The sequence below is a fragment of the Perca flavescens genome, chromosome 9 (assembly GCF_004354835.1).
Source record: "Perca flavescens isolate YP-PL-M2 chromosome 9, PFLA_1.0, whole genome shotgun sequence".
Taxonomy (NCBI): Eukaryota; Metazoa; Chordata; class Actinopteri; order Perciformes; family Percidae; genus Perca; species Perca flavescens.
The window spans coordinates 19,911,684-19,929,009 of NC_041339.1; the positions used below are offsets into that span (position 1 = coordinate 19,911,684).

Consider the following 17,326-nt stretch of genomic DNA (forward strand, 5'->3'; position numbering starts at 1 on the left):
AGAGTGACGTCACTCCCGGGCAGCTGAAAGTATTGCAAGTCCCGCTGCCCCTGATGCCTCATTACTGTCAAAGAACTCCTTGGCTAAGACAGGAGTCCTCGATAAGCAGTCCAAAGCATCCTCTCTTGTGTTTGCAGAGCAGAGGCACAATGGCCAAAACCAAGTGAACCGAGAATCTAAAAGAGTAGCTTTTCACACATTCGCAGTATCTTAAAAGGCAATCGTAGCAGCATGGACATCAAACCATTGTCTTAGGTACTTATTAGCTATTTGTAAAATGATGGGTTTTTCTTTTGTGGTAAATAAAAAAAGTAACTGGGCCACAATAGTTTTAAAGCCTCTGCAAAAATGAAGATAAAGCACAAACAACCTCCTTTTTACATTAACATGATTTCTCTGTGGAGATGAAGGGCTGGACTTGGTGTAATTGTTGAATTATAGAAAATGGAACTGAAAATTTTATCTCAGCCTTGAAAATGAGGATAAAGGGTGGGGGTGGGGGGGTGGGCTTCGTGGTCCAAACATTTCTGAGGAGTGTCTAAGTGCTTTGTGACCGACATTCAGTCTCCCCAAGGTAAAGGAAGTGGCAACACACACACACACACACACACACACACACACACACACACACACACACACACACACACACACACACACGTGTTCATGCACGTTTAAACAGATCTGACATACCTAACCTAGACCCACATTTAAATAAATGCTCACATAATGTAGCTACATACCATAGGTGAATGTCTAATAAACCATCCTAATCTGCTCACACACACGTACGTTCAGGGCTCTTCGGGGTGGGGAGATCAAACAGCAAAATGCAACAATACAAAAGGCTGATTAAGTCGTCAGGAAAGGTCAGAGCCTGGCTCAGATGGCCTTTTGAACCAGACTGGGGGTGTTTGAAGAGCCAGGCCTCCACCCAGCCCCACCCTTTGCAGCACCGTCCTTTGGTCTGATCTCATACAGGATACCTATGTTTGTCTGATGGAAGTCTTCCCATTCTTCACTCTCCTTCTGCCTGTTGAACACATAGTGTTTCTGTCTCTGTCTTGCAGGTGTCAGCTGGTAAAGCGTGTGTGAGTGTGTCTGGGGGTGTGTGTGTGTGTGTGTCTGGGTGTGTGTGTGTGTGTGTGTGTGTGTGTGTGCGCGTGCGCGTGCGTGCAGGCACGTGTGTTTTCCCAGCCCAGTCAGTATTTGGAGCGGAGTGTGGCCTGAACACATCACAGATAGACAATGAGCGAGCTGGAACAGTTGCGGCAGGAAGCCGAGCAGCTACGCAATCAGATCCGGGTACGGCAACATTTTGTGTGCACGTGATCTATAAATGTCAAGTTGTTTGATTATTCTGTGATCACTGAGATATTCATTTTCTGTAAATAGTAAGAACGTATAGCACATGTTTAGACACTTATTTAAAGTAGTTTTTTAGTCTTTTGTTTCATTATTTGTTTGTCTGTGCAGTAATCTTGTGTGTTACATGTAGCTGTGCAGTGACTAAAGAAGCTATAATTTGTCGCTGGTCAACGTGATTATTGAGGTTTTTGTTGTGTTGCAGGATGCCAGGAAAGCCTGCAGTGACTCCACTCTGTCACAGGTAAGACTTTCTTTCTACATATAGACAATTGTGTAAACAATTAGCGGTGTATTTTCCTGTGCAGTTGTACAGTTTCATGATCACAATTATCACATTTTGCAAAAGGGGGGAGTGTTCAGACATTAAAAGTTACTCAAAATGGCCAAAACCATGAACAATATGAAATACATCTGTATACCAAGTTGAGGTTGTAGATTTTCTCAAGGCAAAGTATTAGGGTGAACCAACTAAATAAATATAATATCAACACTTTTGTTTTTGCCCCCCATTTTTCATGAGCTGAACTCAAAGATCTAAGACTTTCTATGTACACAAAAGACCTATTTCTCTCAAATATTGGTCATAAATCTGTGTTAGTGAGCACTTCTCCTTTTCCGAGAAAATCCATCCACCTCACAGGTGTGGCATATCAAAATGCGGATTAGACAGCATGATTGTTGCACAGGTGTGCCTTAGGCTGGCCACAATAAAAGGCCACTCTAAAATGTGCAGTTTTACTGTATTGGTGAGCGACCGGGGGTGGAGTCCAAAAACCAGTATCAGGCAGTCAGTCAGTATCAGGTGTGACCACCATTTGCCTCACGCAGAGCAACACACGTCCTTCGCATAGAGTTGATCAGGTCATTGATTGTGGCCTGTGGAATGTTGGTCCACTCCTCTTCAATGGCTGTGCGAAGTTGGTGGATATTGGCAGGACCTGGAACATGCTGTCGTATACGCCGATCCAGAGCATCCCAAACATGCTCAATGGGTGACATGTCCAGTGAGTATGCTGGCCATGCAAGAACTGGGATGTTTTCTGCTGCCAGGAATTGTGTACAGGTCCTTGCAACATGGGGCCGTGCATTATAATGCTGCAACGTGAGGTAATGGATGAATGGCACAACAATGGGCCTCAGGATCTCGTCACGGTATCTCTGTGCATTCAAAATGCCATCAATAAAATGCTCCTGTGTTCGTTGACCATAACCCCACCGCCACCATGGGCCACTAGATCCACAACGTTGACCTCAGCAAACCGCTCACCCACACAACGCCATACACGCTGTCTGCCGTCTGCCCTGTACAGTGAAAACCGGGATTCATCCGTGAAGAGAACACCTCTCCAAAGTGCCAGACACCATCGATTGTGAGCATTGGCCCACTCAAGTCGGTTACGATGACGAACTGCAGTCAGGTCGAGGCCCCGATGAGGACAACGAGCATGCAGATGAGCTTCCCTGAGACGGTTTCTGACAGTTTGTGCAGAAATTCTTTGGTTATGAAAACTGATTGTTGCAGCAGCTGTCTGGGTGGCTGGTCTCAGACGATCTTGGAGGTGAAGATGCTGGATGTGGAAGTCCTGGGCTGGTGTGGTTACACATGGTCTGCCCAATTCCCTGAAACGCCTTTGGAGATGGCTTATGGTAGAGAAATGAACATTCAGTTCACGGGCAACAGCTCTGGTGGACATTCCTGTTGTCAGCATGCCAATTGCACGCTCCCTCAAAACTTGCGACATCTGTGGCATTGTGCTGTGTGATAAAACTGCACATTTTAGAGAGGCCTTTTATTGTGGCCCGCCTAAGGCACACCTGTGCAATAATCATGCTGTCTGGATTATCTCGGCAAAGGAGAAGTGCTCGCTAACACCGATTTAGACAGATTTGTGAACAATATTTGAGAGAAATAAGCCTTTTGTGTACATAGTAAAAGTTTTAGATCTTTGAGTTCAGCTCATGAAATATGGGGACATAAACAAAAGTGTTGTGTTTATAATTTGTATCACTTTTGATTACCTTCGACAGTTGCAACACAAATCTACGCACTGCCTTCACTGTAAGTCAGTAGCTAATCAAGGTCAAAATAGACATTAGAAATTCCCCAGCCTGTTAGTATTTACAAACATAAGTTGTCACTGATTCCATATAAATACTCCAGGTGTGTGTGTGTGTGTGTGTGTGTGTGTGTGTGTGTGTGTGTGTGTGTGTGTGTGTGTGTGTGTGTGTGTGTGTGTGTGTGTGTGTGTGTGTGTGTGTGTGTGTGTGTGTGTGTGTGTGTGTGTCCTGGCAGATCACAGCTGGTCTGGACTCAGTGGGGCGGATACAGATGCGGACGCGACGCACTCTCAGGGGCCACCTGGCCAAGATCTATGCAATGCACTGGGGAAGCGACTCCAGGTAGTGTAGTTATTCTAGAAACAACTCCATTATGAGCCAAGAGCAGGAAAAGAAATTTACCTTTTTTATACCACTGGGGTTTTTTTGTCTTCCTGGCCGGATTTATGTTTTTTTTTTGTGGCCGGCTATATCTGTTAATTCTTTAAAATACAGACAATCTGTACTTTAAGATAACTTTTCCCCCCATTTCTGGAAAGTTTTGTTAGGCCTCAAAGATGAGAAAATGCAGTTGTACACCCTCAGTCCATTGTCAACTTGTTTTAAATGTTCAGCATAATATATAATTTTTGGTGTAGGTTTGTTGTTTCTTCCGGTGTGGTGTCATTTTCAGATGCTTTAGGTTGCTTGCTTGGTCGTTTCCATTCAAAAGATTCTTTTTTTATCACTGAACACACTGAACCAAATTAATATCTACTCTGTAGTTCTCATGAATTACATAATAACCACCACAATTTAGCCCGTTTTCTTTTCTGATTTTATTAGAATTGTACGACTACGACCTTTTGAAGCCAGTGTTAATTTCTGTCTGCGCTAAGAGACTGTTGAGTTTCTAGACTGCCAGTGACAGCATGGTGACTCTTAACACTACAGCTATAACTGTCAAGATTTACAGTAGGGCTGCACAATATGAGGACAATTTACGATAACGTTGTTGAATATCGCGCGAACGATATTATTTGCGATAAATTAACGGATATTAAAGTACTCAGTTCTGCATTTCTGCTGCTTTCAGTATGAAATACAACATATTGCTTGTTGAATTTAGAACAAATGAAAGGAAATAATTTCCAACATTCTTATATTGACATAATGACAGTTACATTTTAAAGTGCAGTTTTCTACTGATATTTTCTTTCAACTAACACAAAAGAATCTCTGAGCATCCTTTGCGATGTGTCACAGCCTTTTGCAATGTGTTTGCGTTTGTATGCATTGTGCCAGTTGATATTGCGAAAAGCCTCCAAGAGCTGAAAGTTGGCAGGTTTCCGTTTCAGGCAAACATAGACACACCTTTAGTGGGAATTTTACAATAAAATCGCCAGTCTGGCATCGGCTCAATTTCGGTCTTTGAAATTGACCTAACTGATTAAATTCTTACATAATTAGTAATTCCTAAGTAAAATCACCAACTCGACAGTCGATAGCTAGGCTATGCAATGTAGCATAACTTGAGTTTTAGCAGCAAATTGAAACCAAATTGAAACTCTTGCTGCAAATATACACCGGTACAATAACCTTTTTAGAATGTAGGAATTTTCAATTGTTATTATTATTTGTGTATAATATGTCTGTGTCACTATTTATCTTTCTTTCTGTCCACCTGTCTCCCAATGCAATGCACTGGGGCAGTGACGGCAGTCCCAGGTGTGGGGCTATACTACTTTCAGTACTACTACCACTACTACCACCACCACTACTACTTATTATTCTACTAATATGACTAATACCACCATAATTGACTCTCACTACTGCCACCTCCGCTACTACTGTACATCTGTCTGAGTGCTAGCACTGTTTTACGCCCTCACTATGAGCACAGTAATGATATTAGCTGGGCACAGAGAGACAGGCAGCCACCACAGCTTATTCAATATTTCCTCCTGCAGGAGGCCAGTGTTTATTATGTATACAGCCACTGACATTTAAGCGTGATGGCTCTCCACTTGATTGTAGCATAGCACCGTCAAACCACTTCCTGTCCTTGGAGAGAGGGAAACGCCCAGTTAGGAAGGGAGGTAGGGGTTCCAGCTGTTTCTGCATCTGCACCACCTATAACTCTCACTCTGTACTGACTGTTTCTACTTTACCATCTTCTCTGCATTCCCTTTTTGGCTGTCCGTTCTTGCTGCCCCACCACTGACTGTAAATATTAATGGACAAAGCATCCGGTTCGGCGAAGTGCTGCAAATGCATTCTATCTGAATTCCAGCAGGGGGCGACACATGCGATTGCAAAAGTAGTCGGTTTCTGTAGAAATCTATGAGAAAGTGACCCACACCTCAGTAAACATTTTCATAATGAGTTTATGATCCCAATCGCTAGTTTTAAGTATTCTGCAATACAGAATGATGTTCATTTTTTAAATTAATTTAATTATTTTAAAATCGACGATAAAGCAAGGGGTGTTTTAGGGCATGGCTATGATGTGATTGACAGTTTGCGGCTTGTCAATCATAAGAGGTTTAGCAAAGCTTATCCATGGCATGTGAACTTAAAACCTAGCAAAGCTAAATCTTACCTCGAATTATGTAATAATCTTTCAGCAGCAGTTGCATCCAGATTGCCAGTGAAAGTGTGTAACGTAGAGTGTAAGCAGCGCTGCCAACTCTCAGCTAACATCACAGTCAGAAACCGCCCAACAGTCTATGGCTCCTCCCTCACGTCTAAAATCGTCACATCCGCAACCAAGATGGCTGCGCCCCTAACTGCAAACTCGGCGACTCATAGCAGATCTCCACAATGGGTGACGTCACACATGCTCTGTCCATTAATATTAACAGTCTATGTGCCCCACCCCAGCTTCTTTCTAGTGCTTTCCCAGCCCTTCAGGCTTCCACCTCCCACCCGACAGTAGGGACTTTTACATAACTATGGTAATGAATATTACATGGCGTGGGACATTAAAAGAGACTTCCCTGGATGAGGAGACTTCCACCAGGAGGGGGAAGAAGAAGGAAGATGGAGGGAAATTGGGAGAGAAGAGAAGGGAGCTCACGCTGAATGCTTTTTGACAGAGCACCTTAAACTTATTCAGACAGTATAGCACAGTACTCTGTTAGGTGGCTGCTGGCTCTCATTGCTTTTTATAATCCAGGTTGCATGTATTTTAGATGATGTGTTTTTTTTTTTTTTTTCCAAGATTATGTGTTTTATGTGTGACCCGTGTGTCATGCTGCTGTTCTTAACATGTTTCTAGGTTACTGGTCAGTGCCTCGCAAGATGGAAAGCTAATCATCTGGGACAGCTACACAACAAATAAGGTGAGATTATTCAAACTCAATGATGGAATGCATAATATGTACAAATACAGTTGCATTAAAATCCATCCGAGTTACAGTACATTTAGAAGTTTCTGCCATCAGCAATGTGCTGCTCTCCTCAGACTTAATTGACTCTCATCTGGTTAGACAAGATGATGTCAACTTTCCAGATGTTCCTTTTAGAGTACAGACTGTAATTTATGCTTTGGCTCTCTTAAACACAATACTGTTGTAAATATGTTGGGAACTGCGACAGGCCACCATCCAAATGACCAGCTATCTCTCTCCTTATTAAAAAGCAAATTCAGATTTGTAAGTAGTGAAGTAAAGAGGAAGTGGCAGAATTTTGTCAGCTGATGACTTAATTGTATCACACAGCATTTTGGATTGAAGTACATAAATTGACCTTAAAGCTGAACATTACTTCCTTTTATTGTATTTAATAATACTGTCCTGGTTCTCAGATGCATGCCATCCCGCTGCGTTCTTCCTGGGTGATGACGTGCGCCTACGCCCCCTCTGGGAACTATGTGGCCTGCGGTGGCCTGGACAACATCTGCTCCATATACAGCCTGAAGACCCGTGAGGGCAACGTGCGTGTCACCCGAGAGCTACCCGGACACACAGGTAGGCACAGGACCAGTCAAAAAATAATACTAATAAAATTAGCTGTTTCCTGACTCAACAGAACCAGTAACTCTGAGCATATTTCTTTTAACTGTTACTTATTTATCGTATCCCAACCTGAAGGCAGCACTCTAGCATGCCTGATTTGTTCAATACCTGTGACACACATACTGTATATTTCCTTACTGTAGTTTTAGATTTTAGATATTATGTATAGAGATAAAAGATCTCACCCCTGGTTAAAACTTACATAGGCAACATTGTGAAGAAGGATTAGCATAGCATTCAAAATTCAGTTGTGGTAGGCCACCATGTGACTAGTTCAAGAGTAAAGTGCCTTGCCCAGGTGTACTGACAAGGCAGGGCGGAGCTCTCCGTGTCTGATGTTAAAACTCTGTTTATCTCCAGGTTACTTGTCCTGCTGTCGTTTCTTGGATGACAACCAGATACTGACCAGCTCTGGAGACACCACCTGGTGAGCAACCACCCTCTGCTTCGATCTGCACAGTTTAAATAATTTAAAGCTCTTTACGTTATAGAAATACTCCTGTCTCTGTGCTACACAGTAAATTGTAGATCCTCCGCCACATTATATAAAGATGTCAAAGAGTTTCTCTCCAATATCCATCCTCTTATTCTCCCCTATCTTACCCTCATGTTGCTGTTGTGGAATGCCCTTTGTATGGATTTTACAAAAACACTAGTATGTGAAAGTAGATACCCATGGCAGACTCTTTGTCAGTCATACAGGGTTATAATTCTACAAAGGTGTATAAAGATGCATATGGAAAAAGCCCTTCAATAATGGCACTAAAATTGTAATAATTCACATAAATCAATAAAGAAAATTCAGTTAATATGGGAGCTAGTATGTTTTAGATAATGTGATTATTGTCTGAATGTGGCAATTTATATGTAAGAATGTATTGACTCAGTGGACAATCATACCTAAACGCTACCTCCTTTCTTGCAGTGCATTGTGGGACATAGAGACAGGCCAGCAGGCCACCGCCTTCACCGGCCACACAGGGGATGTGATGAGTTTGTCTCTAAGCCCGGACTACAAGACCTTTGTGTCAGGAGCCTGTGATGCCACCTCCAAGCTATGGGACATCCGTGATGGCATGTGCAGGCAATCGTTCACTGGCCACGTGTCCGATATCAATGCCGTCACCGTGAGTACTGAAACCTCTCTCTGTCTCACTCACTCACTCACTCACTCACACACACACACACACACACACACACACACACACACACACACACACACACACACACACACACACACACACACACACACTGTCTCTCACTCTCGCATTTACCCAGATTACTTTACTCCGATCATTTACATTTACTGCTTGTAGCGATCACACACCTCCTGCGCCACAGACGCACTGCCAGACAACGTAGATGCTGGTCGCTTGTTTATTGGACAGAATATCCGAAACAGCAAAACACTTCGTGGTCTCAGAAATAATGGAGCAACACCAAATTTATAACGTCTTGGGTTTTCTGGTTCTGCTTTAGCGTTTCTAATATTTTGGAATATTTTATTTTCAGTTTTATATATAATGCATACAAACATGTCAGTACACCAACCGTATCGCAACATAACAAAGGGCGAGACATGGCGGATCAACCCCCGTACCTTATAGCCCTCCCCATTTTAAAAAAAAAAAAAAAAAAAAAAAAAAAAAAGGGGGTCCGTGTGCAAGCTCAATACAAACGACTACATCAAGTGCTTGGAGTAAGAGATGTACCGATATGGTCCAAATATGGCTGCCAAATTTTCAAAAAGGTGTCCTATCGTTTCCTGAGACAGTAAGTGATTTTTTTTCCAGGGGAATGCAGCTATTCATCTCAACAGTCCATCTATCAATAAGAAGAGGGGAGTCAGATTTCCATGACACTGCAATACAATTCTTAGCCACACATAGAGTAATTTCAATGAATTTGAGTTGTGCATTGTTTAGAGAGCGGCAAATACTTGTAAAGTTCCCCAATAGACAAAATTCAGGGTCCACAGAAACATCAACTCCTGTGATCCTGGTTAAAGTGGAGCTGATATCCTGCCAAAAGGGCTTAACTTTCATACACCGCCAGGTACAGTGCAAAAAGGACCCAACTTCACTATCACACCTGAAGCACATTTCTGACAGGTTAGGTTTGAATGAATGCAATTTTTCTGGAGTAAGGTATAATTGATGAAAGATATTATAGTTAATCAATCTATACCGGGCATTGATAATAGTTGACAAGCTGTTTTTGACATAATTCTGTCCAAGACTGTTCCTCAATTGTGACACCGAGATCTGACTCCCATTTCATTCTAGACCTATGCACCCCTGGTTTTGGGCCCTCGTTCAACAACAGGCGATACATTTTGGAAATAAATCTGTGTGTTCCCCATCATAGAGAAGTCTTTCAACCACATTCATGACAGGCAGAGTCACTTCAGGACCCAGATTAGCTCTCAGAAAGGATCTTAATTTGAGATAACAGTAAAAGGTTTGACTGGACAAGTTGTATTTCCTCTTCAGCTGCTCAAATGACATGAGAAGTCCCTTGTCAAAGCAGTTCTCCAAGTGTTGGATTCCCCTATGATGCCATATGTCGCGTTTCTAATATTTGAACCAAACTCTAGTTCACTTGGAAGTAAACCGTGACCCCCGTTTTTAAGCAGACCAGAGTTTGTTTGTTTGAGCCGCACCTGAGTTGATGAGCTTTCACACCAGCACAAACAAACCGGACTATCCGACCACACTGCTCCAGGGTTAGTTTGAAACGGACCAAACGAGGTAGGTGTGAAATCAACCTAAGTCGTTTTATATTTTTTTTACAGAAGTGGATTATTCCAATTCTCCACATTTTTTAACCACGCTTACAGGCTCTTATTCCCTGGAGCCAACATCTGAGTTAAACACGAGGAGAAAATCAAAGAGTAACTAGGCAAGAGGTGTCGCTAAGTTTAGTTTTATCAAAGATTGAGTATTAAGCGCAAGAGGCTTCACTACGTGTAGTCCTCCTTGTCCAGCGGGGAACTTGAGACTGTTTTTAGTAAACAAAAAATGGTGTGCAGCTCTAATATCTGAGCAAATACAAGTATTGGATCGGTAGTCAAGAAAAGCCTTTTTATACCATAAAAAGTTAGAATTTTGGGCGCCCGGATAGCGCAGTTGGTAGAGCGGGCGCCCATATATAGAGGTTTACTCCTCGACGCAGCAGGCCCGGGTTCGACTCCGACCTGTGGCCATTTGCTGCATGCCATTGCCCCCCTCTGTCTCCCCTTTCATGTCTTCAGCTGTCCTATCAAAATAAACGCCCGAAAATGCCTAAAGAATAATCTTTAAAAAAAGAAAGTTAAAATGTTATCTCATTTCATTAGCCACTAATAAAATACTACTATGTTGGGTGGATGCAGTAATATCTTGGAAAAGTTAAATTACCCACAAACAAATTATCTTTTGTGTTTGTTTCGTTGGTCTAACATGCCAGACTTTTATTGCTTTATGAACTTTTTATTGTGGTTAAAAACAAAACAAAGAGCCTCCTTTTAAAGAAAACTTCTCCCCAAAGTCCCCAGCCCTGTGCCTCAAAAAGATAAGAGACTTTATTAATCCCACACTGGGGGAGTTCCTGTGCTCCAGCAGCTCAAAAGAAAAATGTACACACATTAGAATAACACAAATACACATTATGTAGACAGGAGAATAAATATACATAAGTTATAGGGAATGGAAAAATAGAGTAGTAGTACAACTGTATTTACACAAACAACCTTATATAAACAGAGAGTATATAATCACAGATATACAGATGAGTAAGGTGCAAATGAATAGAGATGACCTATTGCACAGTTGGAGGTGACACAGAGTAATAAATGTGATGGCTCATATTGCAGAAACCGCTAGCAGTGCTACATTATGAAAAAACATAATATGATGATTTAACAACACTTTCCTGACTTCTGCTTGATTTTTCTTTTCTCCTGCAGTTTTTCCCCAACGGGAATGCCTTTGGCACAGGCTCAGATGATGCCACCTGCAGGCTGTTTGACCTGCGTGCCGACCAGGAGCTGATGATGTACAGCCACGACAACATCATCTGCGGCATCACCTCTGTGTCTTTCTCCAAGAGTGGCCGGCTGCTCCTGGCCGGCTACGATGACTTCAACTGCAACGTCTGGGATACTCTGAAAGGCGAGCGTGCAGGTAAATGCCGTATTATTTTTTTTTTCTTCATGACCGATGATCCGGCAGTCTTGTTTTCTTGTACAGTGACCAGCAAATGCTGCAAATTCTCACACTTTGGGAAGTGGAATTTTTGGCATTTGTGCCTGAAAAATACTGCCTACTATTTTGATAATCCATTATATTAATAATGGATTATCCAAATAGTAGGCAGTATTTTTTCAGTAAATCAATTTAATCAACCAATGGATTCACCTCTAATATCTGGCATAAGTTGCATCCTAAAGATATTAACAGACAAATGAGTAGCAAGTTGAAATTGAATCAAGTAATAGTGTGAACACGGACTGTTTTAACTGCTAATGTTACAAAGCTGAAGACTTTACAGTCATTTTTTAGTAATTAATTGAATTTATGTTTGAAAGGCTTTTGACTTTGGGTTGCAGATTTTTAGTGATCAAACTTTTTGAATCTGGTTTATTTTCTTTGACCTCCAGGTGTGCTAGCGGGCCACGACAACCGAGTGAGCTGCTTAGGGGTGACAGAAGACGGCATGGCTGTGGCCACCGGCTCCTGGGACAGTTTCCTCCGGATCTGGAACTAATCTTAATCTCTGCCCGCCAACTTCCTCCTTCATAACCCCACCCCACAGATCCCAACTCATCTGCTGGGCTGGACCTGAGGGGTGCTCACTGTGTCAGCCGAAATCCTCTCATCTCACCCACAGTTCTCCTCTCTGCTGGCGACCTGCCCCCCTGTGAGAAAGTACCAACTCTTTCTACCTTTTCAAGTGACGTTTTTTTTTTTTTTTTCACTCGGCTATTACACAGAAACAAAAATAACCTTTCAGTAGAGTTGTGCCAATCAAAAATAAAAGAGATGAGTAATGAAAACCTGAAGGAAAAAAATAGAAGATTTCGCCCTTATACCAATTCTCTTTTAGATAAATAACATCTGTTACCGTGACTAACAACAAACAAGATGAGCGTCAGTGTGTAATATGTAAATGTATATATAAAAACAGTATATATGTATAGCATTATGTGTGTATATATGCATCATATATGCATATATAATGTGTATGTATATATTTTTGTAGTTTATTTCCCACACTTGAGTTATTTTTATGATTTGGGGGTTTTTATGTTTTATTTCAACTGTACATATTCACATTACAACATACAACATGATGCCAGAAACACTTATTGTATCCTGTATGAGTACCAGATGTAGTGTCAGACAATTTAGACACAGCAACGTATCATAGTTTAACTGAAAAAGTCTCCTTTCATTCACTCATCACTCACTCATCCAGCAACAAAAGAGGATTTAGCAAGTAAACAAAACAATTTGCAAAAATATAATTTGTCCCAACTAAACTCCCTTTCCTCATTTGTATTGTACTCGTGTGTATTATAGTTAGAAGCAGTGGGGCTCATGCGTCCGGTTTCTACAAATTCATGTGAATGATGACATTTAATAATTTTTTTTACCAACACAGCGCCTGCCATTCCTCACCACAGTCTTTTCATTGGGAAGGAAACCGCCACAATGCTAAACGCCGACAAGTTGTGTTTTGGGGATTTTAGTCTGGATTCAGCTTCAGCTCCAAAGTAGAAACTGGTGAATTTTAGGCTTAAGATAGATCATTTTATTTAACCGGAGACCCTGCCTTGGCCTCTACTCACATGGATTGTGGTTTCAAATCACCGGATGCGGACTCCACATCTGAAGACCACATCCATTCCATGCAAATCAACAGCTGTGTGATAGGATTGACAACCCAAAAATAGTCCTAAATAGAGGTTTTGCAACATAATATCTTCTGTGGCCTATAGAATCTATGCTTTTCCTAAAAGTTGAGACGAGCATCTCGAGTTGCCCGTACAAATGACACTGATGGAGAAAAGGCATCGCAAAGAGAGACTTGTTCTCCCCAAGCAGAAGCCGTTTTCTACCTATGAGCCTGTAATGGTGCTGAGGCCTGTATGGACACATGGTAGAGAGCTCAGTCGTTATGTGGGGATATTTAAAGGACCATAAAGGACAGCAGTGACTCTGTCTGCGGCCTCGGAGGAGTAGAGGAAAGATGCAGAGAGAGAAAAAGGAAAGATGTCTGTCCGAGATCGCCCATGTCATTTTAATCTTTTCTTTTCAACAGATCTTTTTGTCGTCAAGGTGTGAACTGAGTGACTGCATGGAATTAAAATCATGTTAGCCACTCCTAAATAACACCAGTGCCACCACAAGCCTGTAAATAAAAGGTTTTTTCTTTTAAGGGTTTAACATTTTTATTTCCTCACCAAAAAACATGTATTGAATTGAATATTGCTTGTGAAGAAAGTACACTTGGTAGACAGAAATGTGCACTTAGTAGAGAGCTAGACATGCACTCACAAACTGTAGTACAAATGTAAACCATTGAGCACATGTGACTTATTTACCCATATAAGTGCTATCTCTGATTTTGAGTATTTACTCATCAAACATCTTTCTATTATTTTGGTTCCAATAAAGGCTTAATAAAATAAAATACATATAATGTATGTGAGTTGGACCTATCCATCAGCTGTCTTAGGTGCCTATCTCTGAATATAAACATTTGACCCACCTGGGCTGGATAAAGGAGGGTTTGTACTCCTGTGAGATGTGGCATTATTGTCTCCATTCTGCCTTACGATACCATTCATAATAGATAGTAATACTAGCATCGACTACAGTAATGTTTTCCTCTTACTATTCCTTTTTAGACATTGATCAGTACGAGTGATTGCTAATTATTTTTCTTTTCCCAATAGAAGCACATTCTGATACTAGTGAACACTAAAAAGCATGCTTACAGAAAACCACTGCGACCACATGCAACGCCATACTGCTTCTTAAAACAAGTGTTTTACATCACTTTTTATACAGTTCTGCTTTCTACTACTACCGTACAGTTTGTAGTATTTATTTAGGTTCAATCAGCTATCAATGAAACCCCTCTTTGGCATACTGTGATTCTAGTGACCTTTTTGTTTTGAAGTGTTTTAGCTGCTTCTACCTGGCTTTGCATTAATGAATCCATTTTGAGAGAATGTTAAAGATTAGTTATAGTTTTTAGCCTGAGAATATCTTGAGTGTGAGAGAGAGGTGTGTGTGTGTGTGTGTGTGTGACTGTGTATGTGTATGTGACTGTGTGTGAGAGGGGGGCGGGTGATTTGCTGATGTATGTGGATAACCTATAGATTTAAGTGTTACTTCCTCATTTGTGCCAATCCACAGACCCTGAGCTGTGAACTGAAAACTAGTCAATGTGACAAAAAACAAAACTTGTTTGCTCACTACTCAAGTGCCAGCCTTCTCCATATCCATCAATTCAAGTCACGTCAGTAACTGATTTTATATCCAACCCTTATATCTGAAGATGTTTTTTTTTTTTTTGTCCCAAAGTGTTATTAAGTTATTAGAGTAAAGTTTCCATCTCAGTCAGTGGACATCAGACGCTCATGTGTCCCCAGATAAAGATGAGAAAATATATTTTAAGGGATAGGTTGATACTTTTGGGGAAATGTTTGGTTTCTGGCGGTTAGAAGAGACGATCCACACCACTCTCGTATCTGTCCGTTAAAAATTAGGCGACAACCAGCAGACTGTTAGCTTAGCTTAGCACAAAGAAAGAAAACCGGAGGAAACAGCTAGCTTAGCTCTGTCTAAAGCTCACTAGTTAACATGTTATTTCTTATTTGTTAAACAAAAACCGAACCAAACTATTGTTTTGGCTGGTAGCAGTAACTTTGTTGAATCTCCGCAGCTTGCCTAGCAACTGGTCAGGCACATACCTACCCCGTTGAACTTTAGTTTTTATACATATTAAATAAATGAGATATGTCCGTGTTAAAAATGATTCTAGGCAGACAATGTTACCGCTTGACAGAGCCAGGCTAGCCATTTCTCATTATGCTAAGCTAAGCTAGCCAGCAGCTAGCTATAGCCTTTTAAGTTATTTGGTAACAGACAGACATGAAAGTGGTATCTTCCCTAACCCTCCTCAAGAAAGTGAATGAGTATTCCCCAAAATGTCAAACTCCTCAATAAACCCACCCTGTTCTTTCATGACATTATGAGCTGTGAAAAATAAAAATACACCAAAGCCATTAAACAGCTGAAAAAGGGGATTGTGTGTATTACTGACGGTGATATTCAGCAGCAGCCATTTCCTCGCTTTGTGTGTAATTCAGCAGTATTAGCTGAACCTGGAATAGTAACACTTCTACATGCCTGTGCAGTTCACACATTAATCCAAAAGGTGCTGGACTTCATTTAATTTCACAATATTGTAGTCTCATCCAGTTTGTTCTCTTAACTATACAACGATATGGATCTGTCGAATCAGCTTTTTTGGGGTTTACGAAATGTCAACATTTGATGCATTCACAGTATTGCCAGACATTGTTACAGTGCCAACTTCTAACTTCCTAGAGCAGATGTGAAAATGTGTTGCTGCTGCACCATGTTTGGCCGTATTTCTGCATTTACACAACCCTCCAAATTTAATATCTGGATATGAGAAATTGAAAGTTTCTGATTCAATGACACCCCACCACTTGAATTGATTATGTCACACGATCACCACCACAGCACCATCACAAAATAATGCACTGCCCTTTGACTCTACAACCTACTGTTCTGACATTTTGTTTTGATTTTATTTATTGTTTTATGTTTTAAGCCAGTAATGACCAGGGACTTGGTGCCATGATAATTCTCTTACAGTGCTTTTTGTGTGGAATTATATTCACTTGTTATGGAATAATTTTTATAGTCTTTTTCACACCAGACCTTTTTTTTGTATTTGTACAGTGGCTTGGTGATACTGATATGTTGCCATGAGTTATTGTAACCAATAAAAAGCTTCTAACCAAGAGTACAAACCCTGACTGATTTCGTTTATTACAGAAATGTAGACTGTATACAAATATATAAAGATCTATATGACATAGAAAGGGACATAGATTTAAGTAATTCAAAAGCTAACACTTGGTGTTTGGTTTTAAGATTAAAGCTAAGCGGTATTTATGTTTGAGTATTTAAATTAATAATCTCAAAGATTTTCATTGTCTTAAGTTGCTGTCGCCGAATGAGGTAACACAGTGGAGCCTATAGCCTGCTGATGAAAGTGGTACTCTTGCTTGCATTTGCAGTATTACGAACTGGGTGTCTGTTGCGACATTCCCCGGGAAAAATCAGAAGCGGCGATATAGACCTTTTTCACGGCAGACATGTTGACATGTCATAGTAGGAAAAGCACAGGTGTATTCAAAACCATTAATGATGGCTGGTCTTTTCCTATAGGTGGCCTAATTAGCAAGTGTTTTTTAGTTGATGATTTTGAGAGTTAAGTAAGTTACAAGCAGTTCCATGAGTTCATGGACCTCGGTGCTTTTCATGTTTATAATTAAAAAAATAAAACTGTCATGAGACTAATGCACATTATAGGTTTTCATACAAGTCATAAATAGACTTAAACTTATGAAATATTCAGGACACTTAACATTGTTCAATTATCTGACAAAGGATTGTGTGTATCCTTGAGGTCTAACCAGGGGCGATTCTAGGATCACACCTTTAGAGGGAGGGGGGGGGGGCTCAGCCCTTAATGAGAATGTGACACAGATACAGTGCCTTGCAAAAGTGCCAACCCTCCCTCACCCCCCCGCGCTAAATCAGTAATTTCATTAGCCGATCATCTCTGAGCTAGCTACTGAATAACATCAGCTAACG

At 41.0% G+C, this 17,326-nt stretch overlaps 1 protein-coding gene across 2 annotated transcripts in view; it reads left to right on the top strand.

Annotated features, from left to right (window-relative positions):
- The window catches only part of LOC114561072 (guanine nucleotide-binding protein subunit beta-4), a 28,404-nt gene extending 11,935 nt beyond the window's left edge, over positions 1-16,469 (top strand). For both annotated transcript variants that reach the window (XM_028586746.1, XM_028586745.1), the window contains exons 2-10: positions 1,068-1,302; positions 1,568-1,606; positions 3,659-3,765; positions 6,683-6,746; positions 7,211-7,373; positions 7,782-7,848; positions 8,347-8,548; positions 11,368-11,584; positions 12,061-16,469. In XM_028586746.1, the coding sequence (XP_028442547.1) occupies positions 1,246-1,302; positions 1,568-1,606; positions 3,659-3,765; positions 6,683-6,746; positions 7,211-7,373; positions 7,782-7,848; positions 8,347-8,548; positions 11,368-11,584; positions 12,061-12,167 (1,023 nt within the window). In that variant the 5' untranslated portion in view covers positions 1,068-1,245 and the 3' untranslated portion in view covers positions 12,168-16,469. The remainder of the gene's footprint in view (positions 1-1,067; positions 1,303-1,567; positions 1,607-3,658; positions 3,766-6,682; positions 6,747-7,210; positions 7,374-7,781; positions 7,849-8,346; positions 8,549-11,367; positions 11,585-12,060) is intronic.
- The last annotated feature ends 857 nt before the right edge of the window (positions 16,470-17,326 follow it).